The sequence below is a fragment of the Berghia stephanieae genome, chromosome 2, assembly GCF_034508935.2.
Source record: "Berghia stephanieae isolate SIO BIC M18660-M18661 chromosome 2, UCSD_Bste_1.3, whole genome shotgun sequence".
Taxonomy (NCBI): Eukaryota; Metazoa; Mollusca; class Gastropoda; order Nudibranchia; family Aeolidiidae; genus Berghia; species Berghia stephanieae.
This window is the reverse complement of record NC_088361.1, coordinates 14,971,782-14,991,781: the sequence shown is the minus strand read 5'-3', so window position 1 is coordinate 14,991,781 and position 20,000 is coordinate 14,971,782. Positions and strand designations below refer to the sequence as shown.

The 20,000-nt window shown below is 37.3% G+C and overlaps 1 protein-coding gene across 1 annotated transcript in view; it reads left to right on the top strand.

Moving 5' to 3' along the window:
- The window catches only part of LOC144964377 (corticotropin-releasing factor receptor 2-like), a gene marked incomplete in the record, with an annotated part of 220,211 nt that overhangs the window by 57,161 nt on the left and 143,050 nt on the right, over positions 1-20,000 (top strand). Inside the window, 1 exon segment of the mRNA XM_078898552.1 lies at positions 9,434-9,597. Coding sequence (XP_078754678.1) covers positions 9,465-9,597 — 133 coding nt within the window.

Below are 20,000 nucleotides of genomic sequence, written 5' to 3'. Positions count from 1 at the left end.
CACTAAATCACTCAATTGTATTAACTATTCTAAAGATAGAACGAAGTTGAGTCACTCGGATCTTTGTTATTGTTTTTTCCCATCCGCGTTTATGAGTAATTCTCACTAAATTGCATTAACCAGGCTATAAACGTTCAAGTTTACGAGTAGTTTTGTGTTGGTCCGTTATACTTCCGGATGGCAATGTTGTGAGCTTCTTAACCAAGCACATACCATCTATAGATAGTTCAAAGATGACGTCACTCATGTCTATGTTATTGTTTTTTGACATCCGCGTATATGAATAAGCTCATAACATTGCTATCCGGAAGTATAACGGACAAACACACAAAACTGTGTGTATCCATGAACGTTTATAGTCAGGTTAATACAGTTCAGTGAGCATTACTCATAAAACGCGGATGGCAAAAAACAATAACAAAGACCTGAGTGACGTCATCTTCGAACTATCTATATAAATCTAACATTTCAAAACAATGTGAAACGATAACAATAATTCTGAGAATGCACCGATTTCGTTTTGCCAATGTGAGGATGGAAAGTTATGCGTTTGTACTTGTGTGATCCAAGAATCAAAAACCATTTTTATCTTACATCAGCGGCTGATTCCATTTGTCCATTAACCTTTCACTGAGGGGTAATCGATTTGTCGTCTCCAACATAACACAAAACTTTTTAGCATTTTCCTTGGAAGATCATCTTATGAATAAAAAAAAAACACCAAAAAAAAAAATGAAAACAAAAACCCTGAACATTGATATGGGAAGGAACGAAATAAACGTCACTCAGCTCTTCATTATTGTTTTTAGCCAGTCATTCGTATGATTAGTTCTCATTAAATCATATCAATCAGAATATAAATGTTCAAAGTTGATACATAAATTTAATTGTGCGTTGGTACGCTATATCCGGCTGGCAGATATTGTGAGTATTGGAGCTAAAGGCAAATCTTCAATACCGCAATATCCATTAAACCTACTCAAAGCGCTTTACAGCAACGCGTACAATGTAGATTAAGGCATGACGCCTGTCGGGCGATATTGCAAACTTTTTTTTCAGACAGAGACAACGCTGTTAATGGTCAGGTAGGAATTCATTCCTCTTCCGTCTATGTGGATTTTATGAGATGTATTTATGTGTTTATTGTTTTTAGTGATGGCTGAAGAAGGGTTTTGAGCCCGAAACTTTCCGTGTATGGTATTTTGTTATTTTGTGAACCTGTTAATTATATTTATTTTCATTTTATTACTTTTTACTGTCCACAGCATCTATACAGCTTAGTCTCACTTTAGTTAATTCAACGGAAGTCTGAAAAGAACATAGAAAAAGTTGAAGCAACGAGTCATGAACGACGTGCATATATTAGCAGTTCTGATAACCGAACGCAACCATGGGCCAGATTTAACATTGTTGTTGTAACGTACAATATTCTGCGTCGGTTTGAGATGAGAGTAATTCCATTACAACAACTATGAGACCACAAAAGTTTGGGTTATCAGACCTGAAAATAAGTGAACGTTGGTCATATACTATATGCGCTATAGATGCAATGCTTTTATCCTAATATTGAGCTTTTATATAGCGCAATATCCACTTAACGTGCTCAAAGCGCTTTACAAGGGGTCCCTGGTCAACAGCAACATTTAACATATAGAACGAGACATGACGCCTGTTAGGCGATATTACAATTTTTCGGATAAAGACAACGCTGTTAACGGCCAGGTACTCATTTTACACCTGAGTACGGTGAAAGAATGTGAGTAAAGAGTCTTTTCCAAGGACTCAACTATGCGTCGAGCGAGGCTCGAACCCAAGACCTTCCGATCAGAAAGCGAGTGTCATACCACTAGACCACATAGTCCTAATAGTCTATATCAAGTAAACCAGGATACATAAATATCTAAAAGCCTGCGGGAGCTTGGTAAACAAAAATCGTGGATAATTTAAATTTTTTGATAAATACGACAATAGTTTGCCCCATAAGTGTATAAATTACTATTTATAAATCTATTTGGGGAAGAAGTGGCCGAGTGGTTAAGGATTTGCACTGTGATCCGGATGACCTGGGTTCGAGCCCCGATTCAGGCACTTTCGTTTTTTGCCTTGAGTAAGATTATTAACCCCCAATTTGCTGACTTGGGCAACATGGGTGATTCCTGTTGACATCAGACATCTTGTTTGATGGGTTATCTATATTACTTCGTGGAATCCCTTGGCGACGATATCTTATGATAAAGTGGCGCAAAAGGCAAAATAATAATAATAATAATAATAATAATAATAATGATAAAATATAATAATAATAATATTAATAATAATAATAATAATAATAATAATAATAATAATAATAATATAATAATAATAATAATAATAATAATAAATAATAATAATAATAATAATAATAATAATAATAATAATAATAATAATAATAATAAAAATAATAATAATAATAATAATAATAATAATAATAATAATAATAATAATAATAATAATAATAATAATAATATAATAATAATAATAATAATAATAATAATAATAATAATAATAATAATAATAATAATAATAAATAATAATAATATAATAATAATAATAATAATATGATAATAATAATTGTTTAATATAATATATGATGATATAAAATTGTTGCCATTACGTCATATATCTGAATACCAAAATCTAGAGCTCACGAGTCATATGAGGAATAAGGAGTAAAAATGACTCTAATAACAGATACAACACAAAGTAAAAGACGTATCGGACTTTGACCTTCTTCAAGTTTACCTTTTGTATCTTTTATAACTCATTTTTACTCCCTTTATTTTACTATCTATACGCGTGATCTTAGTAATTCATATATTTATCTCTAATTTTGTTTTATTTATTAATTTATTTATCTCTTCCTTATTTATTTATTTATTTACTTATTTATTTATTAATTTATTTGTTTATTTATTAATTGATTGCTTTATATATTTATTTATTTATTTATTTGTTTATTTATTAATTTATTTATTTATTTATTTATTTATTTATTTATTTATTATTGCTCCCCTATTGAATTTCCCATAAATCTCCCAGGACAATACAGAATGTGAGTGGTTGATGTTGTCAACCCCGATGATACCGGAAATGAAACCAGACGGAACTATTATATTAATTTGAACGGGGACACGAATCCGTCTTCTATGCGCGTAGTTCCATTACACCTTGTGTCTGTTTCTTTACCTATTTTTCCTTCTCCTCCTCCTCCTCCTCCTCCTCCTCCTCCTCCTCCTCCTCCTCCTCCTCCTCCTCCTTCTTCTCCTCTTCCTCTCTCCTCCTCCTTCCTCCTCCTCCTCCTCCTCCTCCTCTCCTCCTCCTCCTCCTCCTCCTCCTCCTCTTCCTTCTCCTCCTCCTCCTCCTCTTCCTCCTCCTCCTCCTCCTCCTCCTTCTCCTCCTCCTCCTCCTTCTCCTCCTCCTCCTCCTCCTCCTCCTCCTCATTCATATTGCCCTCCTCTTCCTATTCCTTCTCTTCCTCCAATCGCCTTCGGATCGGTAGGTCCAGGTCTGTGCGGTGCATAGTTGAGTCATTGGAAAAGACATCTTATTCACATGCTCTCACCGTTCTCAGATGTGTTCGAAGAATAGATAGTATGCGCTTGGCTTAGAAGCTCATAACATTGCCATCCGGAAGTATACGGAACAACACACAAAACTGTGTGTAACCATGAACGTTTATAGTCGGGTTAAAACAGTTCAGTGAGCATTACTCATAAACGCGGATGGCAAAAAACAATAACAAAGACCTGAGTGACGTCATCTTTGAACTATCTATAAGTGTAATATCGCCTAATGGGCGTCATGTCTTGTCCTAGATGATAATTGTTACTGATGGCTAGGTAACCTATGTAAAGCGCTTTGAGTATGTTTAGTGGATATTGCACTATGGAAACGCTCAATTTATATAAATGCTCAAATCTCTATTCCTACTCCTCTTCCTGCTACACTTCCTCTCTTCTTCTCCTCCTCCTCATTCTCGCTTACTCCCCCACCTCGGCGTTCTCCATATCTCTCTCTCTCTCTCTCTCTCTCTCTCTCTCTCTCTCTCTCTCTCTCTATCTATCTATCTATCTCTCTCTTTCTTTCTTTCTTTCTTTCTTTCTTTCTTTCTTTCTCTCACTCTCTCACCCTCTCTCAACCCTCTTCCTCCTCCTCCTCCTGAACTCCTTCTCCTCTTCCTGATTGCTATTCTCATTCTCTCTCTCCTCCTCTCCTAATTCTCACTCTCCCAAAACTGATTTTCCTTCTTCTTCTTCTTCTTCTTCTTCTTCTTCTTCTTCTTCTTCTTCTTCTTCTTCTTCTTCTTCTTTTCTTCTTCTTCTTCTTCTTCTTCTTCTTCTTCTTCTTCTTCTTCTTCTTCTTCTTCTTCTTTTTCACCTCTTCTTCTTCTTCTTCTTCTTCTTCTTCTTCTTCTTCTTCTTCTTCTTCTTCTTCTTCTTCTTCTTCTTCCACCACCTCCTCCTCCTCGCCCGCCCGCCCCCCTCCAACCACCACCACAAATAGAGCTATCTCGACCCCCCAAAATATAAATTAGAACCAACAACAACCAAGACCAACATAATTTTCAGGAACAATCATCATCATCATCATGCTGCAAGATCGTTCCAAGCCCCCCAAAACGATCGTTTACAATCGTTAAAACCAGTTGTCAATGTTCAAAGACGGTCATAACATCCACATTTCCGCATCAACATATGTTTTGGATAATACGCCAATGGTGGCCTTATTGCTAAATGCCTCGTAAAACGCACACTCTCACATAAATTCGCATCCCGTTACGACTCCGGGATGGCTTTGCCGAAACGCTCAAAGGGAGATAATGCCGCCTCCAGATTTAATGATACAATTGTAAATTTAAAGGGTAACAAATCCAGGCTTTTACCTATATATTAAATGTCAATACTATTTTTGTCAACTCTCCTTCTGAAGTGTTTTTGCCATTGCTATTGTTGCTTGTGTTTGTCAGTGTTTGTGGATAATGGCATTTGGATATATCGCGTCTCTTTGACTTTTTGCTTACATGTTTCTTTTAATTGTTCTTTTAACTCTTTCCACGCGGGCTTCGGTTTTAACATAACCTCTCTCTCTCTCTCTCTCTCTCTCTCTCTCTCTCTCTCTCACACACACACACACACACTCTCTCTCTCTCTCTCTCTCTCTCTCTCTGTATCTGTATCTGTATGGTTGGCGCTGAAGAAACCAATGGTCTGGTTGTATTTCAGCGGCGTCCTCATTGGGCGCGGGCCCATGTCAGTCGGGCCTTGAAATCGTTTAGGTATGGTGCCATGATGACCAGTTCATCCAGCCCATTCCACTCCGAGATAGTTCTAATGAAGAAAGAATTTCTGTAGGGAGATAATGCTCTCTCTCATTCTCTCTCTCTCTCTCCCTCTCTCTCTCTCTCTGTCTGTCTCGCTCTCTCTCTCCTCTCTCTCTCTCTCTATCTCCCCTCTCTCTATCTCGCACACACACACACACACACACACACTGTCTCTCACTCTCTCTCTCAAGCCTCTTCCTCTTCCTCCTCCTCTTCCTTAATCTCATTCTATCTCCTCCTCTCCTAATTTTCACTCTCCCAAGGCTCATCTTCCTCCAACACCACCACCTCCTCCTCCAGAGATGCATATACGAGAAGGAAGACGGTTTGGGCGAATTCAATCCCTCGAGTGGGTGACGACATAAACTCCTCCAAACTGGGGAAGAAGTTGCCAGGTTTCTCCACAAGCACTGGGTGGCAGCGAATCGGCTTCGGTCAAGACCTGCCTCACGGCAAAATCGCTTCATCAATGGTGACTTTCCAACTGTCCAATATGCAGCCGTTGTGGTAACGAGCAGATCATCTACTACTACTACTACTACTACTACTACTACTACTACTACTACTATACTACTACTACTACTACTACTACTACTACTATACTACTACTACTACTACTACTACTACTACTACTACTACCACCACCACCACTACTATACTACTACCACACCACCACTACTACTACTACTACTACCACCACCACCACCACTACTACTACTACTACTACCACTACCACCACCACCACTACTACTACTACTACTACCACCACCACCACTACTACTACTACTACTACTACCACCACCACCACTACTACTACTACTACTACTACTACCACTACCACCACCACCACTACTACTACTACTACTACCACCACCACCACCACTACTACTACTACTACTACACCACCACCACTACTACTACTACTACTACTACTGCTGCTGCTGGCTTGTTCCTCATTCAGTGAATCCTCGAAAAGAGCGGTGCTATCGTTCGATCACACAAATCGGCATAACGTTCCAAACACATTAACTTTAACAATTTTATTGTATTTGATGAGAAGAATGAAAACCACGAGAGAACAAACTCCATTTTACTTTTGAATTTCGTTGCTTTTTTTTAATTGAGCTTTATATAGCGCAATATCCACTAAATGTGCTCAAAGCGCTGTACAAGAGGTCCCTGGTCAACAGCAACATTTAACATGTAGGACGGGACATGATGCCTGTTAGGCGATATTACAATCTTTCGGACAAAGACAACACTGTTAATACCTGAGTACGGTGAGAGAATGTGAGTAAAGAGCCTTTTCCAAGGATTCAACTATGCGCCGAGCGAGGCTCGAACCCAGGACCTTCCGATCCGAAAGCGAATGTCATACTACTAGACCACATAGCCGCTTTGATAACTTCTTTGTTTGTTTGTTTATATTGTGCTAGTTTTCTCTTTGTTATTTTGGGAAATTTAGTTTGGTATTTTTCAAATTGCGTTTTTTTTTTTGGGTTTAGTTTTTTGTTTTACTGTCTAAACGATCAAAAGCTCGCACAAGTTGTATCTGTCAGAAATAGGCAAACGCAACGTGTTATAGCACTAAGCAAAAGCAATTAAAACAAAACAAAAACAAAACGAAAAACAAAAGAAAAAAAATAAATATATAAAAAATAAGATAATAAAGTCATTTCATCAAAGAGAAGCTATCGTTAAATATTTTGATGCTGAGTGATTGATACAGTTATGTCCCTTGACTTTCAAATTCATGGGCAGGTGGGATGTATTTTTATTTTATCAATCTTTTTCTATTTATTTATTTATTTATTTATTTATTCATTCATTTATTTTTTGTTATATTTGTTTTATCTCTTTTTCTTTTTTCTTTTTTCTTTTTTTTTCTCTTGTTTATGTGAGAGAAGATTTTTTAAAATTTATTCATATTTTCCCACCACGCCAAAAGTGATTGAAAGCAGCAATGAAAGATATGAAGGAGAAGAAGAAGAGAAACTCCCTATGACTTTCTTTCTATCTGCTATAGCAATATCAACTACATATCCCTGTCTCTCTCTCTCTCTCTCTCTCTCTCTCTCTCTCTCTCTCTCTCTCTCTCTCTCTCTCTCTCTCTCTTTCTATCTATCTATCAATTTATCTCTCTATCTATCTATCTGTCAATTTATCTCTCTCTCTATCTATCTAATCTATCTATCTATCTATCTATCTATCTATCTATCTATCTATCTATCTATCTATCTATCTATCTATCTATCCCTAATTCTCGATTATTTTTTTCTTATCTATCTGTCTGTCTTCCTCGCTATATCTTTTTCTTCCCTTCTCTCCCTCCTCTCTCTCTCTCTCTCTCTCTCTCTCTCTCTCTCTCTCTCTCTCTCTGTCTCTCTCTCCTTTCTCTCACTCTCTCCCTCTCTTTCTCTCGTTCTTCCTGTATCTGTTCAAAAACAAACAAACAAAAACAAAACAAAACAAAACCACAAAAAAACTAACAATAAAATAACAACTGCGCCTGGAAGTCCGCGGGCTTCGACAAAAACATTTTGCTTACCAAAAATCTGTACAAAGGGAACTAACTGTGTAAAATTTCCGTCTCTTAGAGATTAGTACTGTTGTGCATACACAATATATTGACTGCTCCAAACAACTATTTATTTGTGACTCGCGGGCAAGTTACAAAGGGAAACAATCATTAAATATTTTTCATCCTTCATTATGGATACAGTTATGCCCCTTGTAAATAGTGATCTTATGTTACAAATTTTTGTTCCCTTGTCATTACTGTTCTTACTTTGTTTTTTTCTTTGTTTTTTTTTTTTCTTTGTTTTTTTTTTTTTTTTTTTTTTTTTTTTTTCATTTTGTTTGTTCGATTGTCAGGATTTTTATTTTACGTTTATTTTGTTTGTTTTAGCCCCTATTCCTCATTTTGTGATACTAAACTTGAGAAAACGCTTAAGGAAACCGTTTCCTGCGTTGATAACTTAAGGGAGCTTTACGTATTTGTCTAATTTTTCGGATTGCTTTAATTAATTTTTAAAAAACGGGGGGGGGGGGGGGGAAGGGGTTCCGACTTAAAAACGACTTGCAAAGCGCTTTGAGCACATTTAGTGGACATTGGAAGTTTTCCCCTTCAGACCCATTATGCCCAAGATGCACAGAGTTTATCCCGATTTCTACAAGTAGAAACGTACAACAACAATTGTTTGCTATCCTTTGGACAGGCTAGTCTATCGCAAAGTACTTTCCGCATAACCTGACTTAGCAAGTTACCCAATTATCTCCTATTTGGCAGGGTAGAGAAGGGGGGGGGGGGGTCAGAAAATAATCTGGATTAACACCTGGAATCGATCTTGGTCCATTTACGTGTGAATCGAATGCTCTACCAACTGAGCTATCGCGACCCCCATTTAGTGGACATGACGCTAATCTTACTTACTTATCCGAACCAGGGACCACCTGAGCTCTAGCTCTTCGGTCTCGTGCCATGACGTAGAAGTTTGACGTGTTTTGTAGTTGTTCCAGGTGACTATAAAGTGTGTTACTGATGCCTGGACATGACGCTAATCTTACTTACTTATCCGAACCAGGGACCACCTGAGCTCTAGCTCTTCGGTCTCGTGCCATGACGTAGAAGTTTGACGTGTTTTGTAGTTGTTCCAGGTGACTATAAAGTGTGTTACTGATGCTTGGACATGACACTAATCTTACTTACGTATCCGAACAGGACCACCTGAGCTCTAGCCTTCGGTCTCGTGCCATGACGTAGAAGTTAGACGTGTTTTGTAGTTGTTCCAGGTGACTATAAAGTGTGTTACTGATGCTTGGACATGACGCTAATCTTACTTAATTATCCGAACCAGGGACCACCTGAGCTCTAGCTCTTCGGTCTCGTGCCATGACGTAGAAGTTTGACGTGTTTTGTAGTTGTTCCAGGTGACTATAAAGTGTGTTACTGATGCTTGGACATGACACGAATCAAAAGCTCACTGTTTTGCAATATTGTTTTTCTCATGTTTTGTTCTATATTCCCCTTCAATATCGTTTTTTTTCTCTCTCTCTCCCTTTTTCGTCTGACAGAAATCTAAACCAAACAGGTATGGCAATTTAAATGCCGGCTGGTGATAGTGATATACCCTTGTCACGTGATCCTGGGTCATCGGTCATGACGAAGCGTCTCCGCGTAGGCACCGCCCAACAACAACGAGATTGTCAGAGTGCTCACCCTTTACCCAAGGATGCACGTAAGTACACAGGCCTGTTTACCATCATTGTGATCAACGTGCACATGTTCGCAAGTCTGATAACCGAACGTATAGTAATTATGAGTTTGATTTAGCATTGTTGTAATGGACATATTTTATTTTGCGTTGGTTATTTTTTTTTTGAGAATATTTCCCTTACAACAATGAGCCCATAACAATTTGGGTTATCAGACCTGTGAATAATATGACGTTGGTTTAATCGTTTGTCGTCTTTATCATCGTGTCGTTACGTCATGGGTTTCCCCTTTGCCCATTCTTTGTTTTTATTTTATTATTATTTTTTTTATTATTTGTTTGCCTTTGTTTTAATGATGTTTATTTGTTTGTTTGTTTGTTTGTTTGTTTGTTGATGTCACTGTTATGAATGTGTTACCTTTGTCATTGTTCAAGTTGTTGTTGTTATTGTTATTAATCTTGTTCGTCTCCAACCTGTTGTTTTATTTTATTTTATTTTTTTTTTTTTTTGGGGGGGGGGGGTTGTTGTTTTTTCTGGTTTTGTCTTTTTCCTCTCTCTCTATTGTTGTTGTTGTTGTTGTTGTTGTTGTTGTTGTTGTTGTTGTTGTCAATATGTCACTATTTTTCCAATTGTTGCAGGTTTCCTGCCTTTTCTTTTTATTGATGCAGTGCCCGTGTTTCCTGTTATTTTGTTGATGGTTTTGTGTTTCATCCAACACGTTTTACTTTTCAATGTAATTATTTAATGTGACAATTGACAAATTTATGAATAATTGATGTCATTGCTATCCCATACAGATATATAAATAGTAATATAATAAGATTCTTACAGTCTGGCTTTTTAGAATTCCGGACGTCTTCCCAACCGCTGCACAACCTGCGAGTACGCGTTGGGAACAAAGTTCGAGTTCCAAAACGCAAGGGTGAAAGAAATCATTTATTCTACTCCTAAATCTATTCCGATTTCGTCATCTTTGAATAAAAGACATCTTCAAAAACACTTAAATAATACTATTTTTTTAAAGAATGCAATTTTTTTGTGAAATTATTATTGTAAACATGATATCACTAGCGTTACTATTGAGGTAGAGGGGTGGAGTAACACCATTTATAAATACCATACACGTTTAACGATCACGGTAACTACACACTCATCAACACAGTAACATTTGCTCCTCCTTCTCCTACAATTACTTTCACTACTACTACTACTACTACTACTACTACTACTATTAACTACAACTTACTACTACTACTATACTACTACTACTACAACTAACTACTACTACTATACTACTACACTACTACTACTACTACTACTACTACTACTACTACTAATATACTACTACTACTACTACCTCACACCACCACTACTACTACTACTACCACCACCACTACTACTACTACTACTACTACTACTACTACTACTACTACTACTACAACTACTACTACTACTACTACTACTATACTACTACTACTACTACTACTACTCCACCACACCACTACTACTACTACTACACACCACACTACTACTATACTACTCACTCACACCACTACTACTACTTACATACTACTACTCACACCACTACTACTACTACTACCTCCACCACACACCACTACTACTACTACTACCACACACCACTACTACTAACTACTAACTTACTACACTACCACCACCACCACTACTACTACTACTACACCACCACCACTACTACTACTACTACTACTACTACTACAAACTACTACTACTACTACTACTACTACTACTGCTACTACTACTACTACAACTACTACTACTACCACCACCACTACTATACTACTACTACTCTACCACACTACACACTACTACTACTACACATACTACTACTACTACTACTACTACTACTACTACTACTACTACTACTACTACTACTACTACTATACTACTGCTACTACTACTACTATACTACTACTACTACTACTACACTATCACTACTACTACTACTACTACTACACCACCACTACTACTACTGCTACTACTACTACTACTACTACTACTACTACTACTACTACTACTACTACTACTACTACTACACCACCACCATCACTACTACTACTACTACCACCACCACTACTACTACTGCTACTACTACTACTACTACTACTACTACTACCACCACCATCACTACTAAAACTACTACCACCACCACTACTACTACTGCTACTACTACTACTACTACTACTACTACCACACATCACTACTACTACAACTACCACCACCACTACTACTACCGCTACTACTACTACTACTACTACTACTACTACTACTACTACTACTACTACTACTTCTACTACTACTACTACAACTACTACCACTACAACCCACACTAATACCGCCGATGCTACTATCTATTGAGATTTTATCATTACCAATGGAAGTATCTTTGGGTCATCTTAATTCGGTCACTTATTGCAATTAAGGAAAGGAGCGTGCTCGGACTCTGACCCATCCAGAGGGCAGCATTCACTAATGGCCGTCATCCACGCATCATGCAAATTGGTGCTCCTAACTGGACGTACTAATTCTTCCTAGAGTCTTCGGGGACCTAAATCAAAATGGCGGTCGCTTCAATCGTAAAACGTGCTTAGCGCTTGTGAAATTCCACCAACTTTGTACAGTCTTGAGTCATCAAATACCATTTGAGATGGGCATTAAGGGGGTATGAGGAGTAACGGCAAGAATCTTCTCTTTTACACTTATTATATTGATTAACCTTATTTACTTGATAGCAGTTAGCATAAGGACTTTAAAAACAGAAGATAAAAAAATAGAAAAAAAGAAAATATCCGTTACCATGGAAACCAAATTAGTTGGCAGCCATCTTTAATTTTTTTTAAAGGCAAAGGCTTAAAAACAAAGGCTTCTATTGAATTAGATAAGGCGTATGGTTTTGATTTCTTGGCAGATTTACTGACCAAAAGCGACACTTGACATTTAGAACGAGGCATGACGCCTGTTAGGCAATATTTCAATTTTATTTCGACAGATACAACGGTGATAACGGTCAGGTACTCATTTTACACCTGATTAATGTGTGATAATGTTAGTAAAGAGCCTTTTCCAAGGCTCAACTATGCACCGATCGAGGCTCGAACCTAGGACCTTCCGATCCGGAAGCGAGTGTCATACCACACACAAGACTACATAGCCCCATCGAAAGATTAAATTTATAGCCAAAATTAATAGACTTGATTTACGGTTAAATGTTTTATTGAAGAGCAGGTCTTATAACCCAAATTGTTATGGTCTCATTGTTGTAATGGAAATACTCTCAAATCAACGCAAAAAAAAAAAAACAATGTTAAATCAAGCCCTTAAATGCGTTAGGTTCTCGGACCTGCCAATATTAATATATGCACTTAGTTGACGAGAAAAGACATAAAATTTTCAGGGGCAGAAAACAAAAAAAAATTCCTATTTTTTGATCATTTAAGTTATTAAGTCACGTGAGTTATTCCCCCCCCCCCCCTCTCCCATAGGAAAACCCTATCACTTATTAGTGAAAATGGAACCATTGAATAATGTTTTGAACCCGTTGAATAAAAAAGCTCGTGCGTAATTTGCCGTGATAAAAATAACTCATTTAATACATTTTAATCCACACCCGTGAAAAAAGTCTATAATAAATCACCCCTCCCAATCTTCGTCTTAATAAATAAACCAGTCAAAATTAATGCATATTGACCGCTAACCTTCACCTTGCACCGAAATGAACCTGTATTGAGTTGTTGGGTCACCATAACCTGTTACGTCAGTCAAGTAATAAAAACAAATGGGAATAAAATACACAACAGTGTGATTTTTTGTTGTTGTTGAAAATATCAAATCATGAAATTAAGGAGCAGGCACCGGTGTAAGATGTAGATCTGAACAAAGTGTGTATGAAAGGTGCCAGACAAAGCAAGAAAGAAAAATATCTCAGAGGTTCGATCCCTAGTCGAAGTAGACCGAATGTTTGGGACGTTTTTTTTTCTTCTTGTATTGTCTTTCTTTGTTGTTGGTCGGTCTGGTGTTATAAATAACCGGTAGTATAAACTGCCCTGGAACCAATTGTCATAATGTAAACAATGGCAGTGAGTTGTGTTGTAGAAACAGCAAACTGACAGTTTTACTACGACGGTATGTGTTAGTAAAATACCACTGTTTACACTTGATCAGTGAAATAACACGAAAATCATGTGGTAAATTAACGTTTTAATATGATCGAGAAACCATGTATAACATGAACCCATTTGTCAAATATAAAAACAATAACAACGATCAGATGGAGGGCGAATTCGTTCACGTTATTGTTTATAAACACACCGAATATTTTGTCGGCACGTGTGAAGGTGTGTCAAAATTCCATGTTTTACATGGTGAAAAATCTTACTGGTTAATTAAACATGGGGAAATTCGTCAATGATTCGTCTGACCATATTAGGACATGAATCTCATATTTCCCGTTCCGCTTTGAATGGGATCATCAATATTTATGACAGTCAGAGACAAACATCTTAATATGTGTGACCAACGTCTCACAGCGGTATTATGTCGGGATAGACCAGATGCTAAAAGACAAATTAAAGTGAAACTGGACACAAATATGAATTACTGGTATTTGGCAACCTGAAATATGATATTCATTCTCCTCAATAAAGTTTATAAACTGAACGCAAGTATGATATATCTGGCTACAAATTTAATTTTCAGCATCTTGGTCATCCCAACTTAATACCGTTTTGAGGCGAGGGGTCACATTTAATCTGAATAGAAAAAAAAACAGTGAGATTTTATATAGCACAATATCCATATTGATCTGGTAGCTTTCATACACACTTGTTCAGATCTTTATTCTTTATTGTTTTGTTTGCTGACTCTTTAGATTAAACTAAAATCTACTTCTAATCTCAACTTACTTTGATAATTATATTTACTCTTATGATATTTTCATATTTACTGACTTCAACGATGATTTTAGAGGAAATTGTACAACTGGGGTGTTATGTGGTCTAGTTGTATGACACTCGCTTTCGGATCGGAAGGTCCTGGGTTCGAGCCTCGCGCTCGGCGCATAGTTGAGTCCTTGGAAAAGGTTCTTTACTCACATTCTCTCACCGTACTCAGGTGTAAAATGAGTACCTGGCCGCTAACCGTGTTGTCTTTGTCCGAAAAATTGTAATATCGTCTAACAGGCGTCATGTCCCGTCCTACCTGTTAAATGTTGCTGTTGACCAGGGACCCCTTGTAAAGCGCTTTGAGCACGTTTAGTGGATATTGCGCTATATAAAAGCTCACTTTTTAAATTATTTTTTTATAATATACGATTCTTATACTCTTGCCTTTTTTGGAATTCCGGACGTGTTCCCAACCGCTGCACAACCCTGCGAGTACGCGTTGGGAACAAAGTTCGAATTCCAAAACACAAGAGTGTAAGAAATCTTTTATTCTACCCCTCAATCGATTCCGATTTCGTCATCTCTGAGTAAAAGACATCTTCAAATACAGTTAAAGGATACTTCTTTTTAAATAATCAAGTTCTAAAGTGAAGTTTAACGATTTATAATCTGACGTCACAAATTATTATTGAAATGATGATATCATTACGCGTTAATATTTAGGGAGAGGGGTAGAATCCTTTTTTTTAATTAAGCTTTTATTCTACCGCAATATCCACTAAATGTTCTCAAAGCGCTTTAGAAGATTTAACATGTAGGACGGGGCATGACGCCTGTCAGCGATGTTACAATATTTCGGACTGAGACAACGTTGCTAACAGCCAGGTACTCATTTTACACATGAGTACGGTGAGTAAAGAGCCTTATCCAAGGACTCAACTATGCGCCGAGCGAAGCTCGAACCCAGGACGTTCCGATCAGAAAGCGAATGTCATACTACTAGACCACATTCTAGCTGCAGATATATCCAGCCCCCACCCCCCTCCCTCCCCCGCCACCCAAGGTCGGGCTCGGGCTAATTCCTCGGTGGGAAAACCCATGACAAAGTCAAATTCTGAAGTCTGGGACACTGCGACCCAGAGATGGATCAATTTTAAAGTGATGGAGTGCATTACATTTATATTGAAAAGTCAGCGACGATCATAATGGCACAACGAATGTTTTACAGTACGTGTAAATAGAATCCTACACGTGAAGACAATGGAGACAGCACTCCTCATTCCGATCATATGCAATTCACTCTATCGCAGTCGTCTCCCCTTTTTTTTTTACAAATTTCAATAGTCAATGAGAAATCAATATCTTTTTTAAATATTTTGGTTTGAAAACCTTTGCTGTAAGTAAACGATTTATAGATAGATTATTAACCCCAAAATTAGATCACTTAAACAACATAAGTGATTCCTGTTTACATCAGCCATCTTGTTTGATGAATTATCTATATTCCTTCATGGAATGCCTAGGCGACGGTATCTTATGGTGTCGTCGCGGAAGGGCTAATTTTTAAAAAATTGATAGCACGAATTTGACTTAACTCAGCTCTTTAATATATATTTTAGCCAGCAAATTTTATGAGTAGTTCTCACTAAATTGTATGAACCAGACTACAAACGTTTAAGGTTACACATAATTTTGAATGGCTGGCGGATGTTTATAAGTTTTTATATAAACGCATAGTATTAATTCAGTAGCTATAATGAAACAACACCTATTTTGTCTAATTGTCTCTAGCCTTGCTAGACCAGTTAACGACCTGTTCTGGAAAAACGCGTATTTAAAAATTTGACCAGCAAACTCGTCCTTCAAATATCGATCGATTTATATCTCCCTCATCCTGGTAAAAACTCTCAAATTTGGGACTTTCCGAAGTCTTTCTTAAAGTCCCAGGTTCGAGAGTTTTTTTTTGACAAGTTTTGACAGCGTTGTCTCTCTTAGAAAAAAAATTGTATTATCGCCTAACAGGCGTCATGTCTCGTTCTTTATATTTCGTGTTCCGGTTGGCCAAGGACCCTTTGTGTAATGCGCTTTGAGCACGTTTAGTGGATATTGTGCTATATAAAAGCTCAAGTTAAGAATAGAGCAATAAATATGAAAACAAACACACACGCACGCACACACACATACACATACACTCACACACACACATAGTGGATATGGATATTGCTCTATATAAAAGCTCAAGTTAAAGTCAGTCATTTTGAAAGAATAGAGCAATAAATATGAAAACAAACACACACGCACGCACACACACATACACATACACTCACACACACACATAGTGGATATGGATATTGCTCTATATAAAAGATCAACTTTTTATTCAGAATGATGATGATAATAATAATAATAATAATAATAATAATAATAATAATAATAATAATAATAATAATAATAATAATAATAATAATAATTGTGATAGTAATAATAGTAATAATAATAATAATAATAATAATAATAATAATAATAATAATAATAATAATAATTAATAATAATAATAATAATAATTCATAGCCAAATCAAGGATTCATAGAGTCAATAAAAACAAATACAGTAAAAATGGGAATAACATTTAAAAGATGTTTTGTCTCTGACTGGCCATATTGCTGATTCCATTCTAGCGGAACGGGAAAATTCAGATTTCATGTCCTAATATGGTCAGATGGATTGTTGTCGAATTTCCCCCTGGTTTAATTATAACGCCAAAACAACAACAACAACAACAACAACAAACTCATTATAAAAAGTGAATTTCTAAAATCACATTAATTTTTAGATTTAGGGAAGGTCCACAGCTTACTACCCATGATGAATGCGCTTCAGAGATATTCGGCCTGCTATGTGATTATGTAAACCGCGCTTTTATTTCGTATGACAGAAGTTGCCTCTCAGGTTTGTCACCGTAATCAGGTGTAAAATGAGTACCTGGTCAATAATAGCGTTATAGCTATCCTTAAAAAATTGTAATATTATCACCTAATAGGCGTCATGTCTAGGACTTCATATGCTCTATAGATGTCACTGCCTACATATCAAGTGTTGCTGTTGGATAGGATCCCTTGTAAAGCGCTTTGAGCACCTTTAATGGATATTGCTCTATATATATGATATATTCTTTACTTACTAAATCATTATTTTTTTTAATTATTTTTAGATTTCGGAATTTTCCGAATTCCACGGCATAGCCAAGCTGAATACTCTTCAGATATATTTGGCGTTTCATGTAAAAAATTACAACTTTTATTTCGTAACGGGCGTCATGTCTCGTTCTACATGTAAACTCTTCTTCTTCTTCTTCTTCTTTTTCTTCTTCTTCTTCTTCTTCATCATCTTCATCATCATCATCATCACCACCATCCTCCTCATCATCATCATCATCATCATCATCATCATCATCATCATCATCATCATTAGTTCACAGCCTAACCAACAGTCTACATTGTATCCCAAACGTTTTATTTGGTCTTTTCTTCTTAATTAATTCCCAAGACTCAAGAGGCCATTCATTGAGACCTTGTTTGTTTTATTTTCTAATAATCTACATGCATCCTATCGTCGTGCAAAATAACACGTAAAAACAAGTTCACAACAAGGTCATACAGAGATGCCGATGTTAACAAGAATACGATGCCATATAAATGTAGCCCTCCTGTCTGAGGGCAATATTAGAATCGCCTTTTGAAATTAAATTTTATTTTTTAACACACAGGTCAAGACAATGCAAGAGAAAATATAATTAAAGTTCAATAATTGTCCAATTACCATGCGTTCCCCGGGGGAATTATTTTCTGGAAATTTCCTGTAAATTTATCCCTCGTCGTGGAATCGGTTGTTAATTATCAACATATTCGCCTTCATCAAGCGATAATAGGTCCTATCTGTTATAAAGCGACGGCGGGGAATCGGCGGGGTTGGTTTATGGCCAGCGGCTATTTCTCGTAAATTACCGCAATGTTTCGGAAGGGGGTACAGAAGAAATAGAAGCTCCGGAAACTCTGGGTGGACTAGAGAGTTAGTTATCCCCCCTTCTTCCAATACCAACCCCACACCTCCTCCCGCCTCTAATTTTAATCACGGGATCGTGCTCCAGGGGAGAGACCTGACGGGGGGAGGAAAATAATATCTTAAAAATTTGGGCAGTATGAGACTCGGCGGCGTGGCTATGAATTTGAAAGGGTCGGGCTATCATAGCCTTTAGCCTCACATCCAGTTTCTTCATTGGTAATTAGAATTCTTCGAGGACGGAAAGGACTTTGAGGTTACTAAGGGCACTTGTACCGAAATCCTCGGGGTTATTTTTCCACCAGCACGAGTCTGACCTCAATTTCCACCCTACTTCATATTATCGCTCACCGCAAGAAATTTTTGGAAATTAAATATAAAAAACGAAACAAAACAAAACAAAATTCAACCAATTGTCATATTAAGAAGGTTGTGTTTTATGATGCTGTTGCTTATCGGGTGTTTGGTTTGGGAGGGGGGGGGGGCATATGGAATGTTCTTTAAAAATTGAGCTTTTATTTAGCGAATACGAAATATTTACTAAACGTGCTCAAAGCCATTTACAAAGGATCATTGCCGAAAAGCCATATTCAACATGTAGGACGGGACATGACGCCTATTAGTCGATATAACATTTTTTTTTCGGACAGAGATAACGCTGTTAACGGCCAGGTACTCATTTTACACCTGAGTACGGTGAGAGAATGTGAGTATAGAGCCTTTTCCAAGGACTCAACTATGCGCCGAGCGAGGCTCGAACCCACAACCTTCCGATCCGAAAGCGGGTTTCATACGACAAGACTACATTATTATAGCCGCACAAAAAAAAAAATGAGAATGAGGAAATTGTTGGTTGCATCGTAACGAATATGACGATTTTCCTATGGTTGGAAAGAATGGGTTATTATAATTTTAGGCTATATTGAGATCTTTTAAGATAATTGCAAACAACTATTAACAAGGACAAATCCTGCACATACACACGACACACACACATACACACACATACATACACACGACACACACACATACACACACATACATACACACGACACACACATACACACACATACATACAGACGACACACACACATAAACACACATACATACACACGACACACACACACATACACAGACATACATACACACGACACACACACATACACACACAAACATACACACGACACACACACATACACACACACACATAACACAACACACACACACACACACACATACATACACACGACACACACACACACATACACACACATACATACACACGACACACACACATACACACACATACATACACACGACACACACACATACACACACATACATACACACGACACACACACATACACACACATTCATACACCCCACACACACACACACACACATACATACACACCACACACACATACATACACACCACACACACACACATA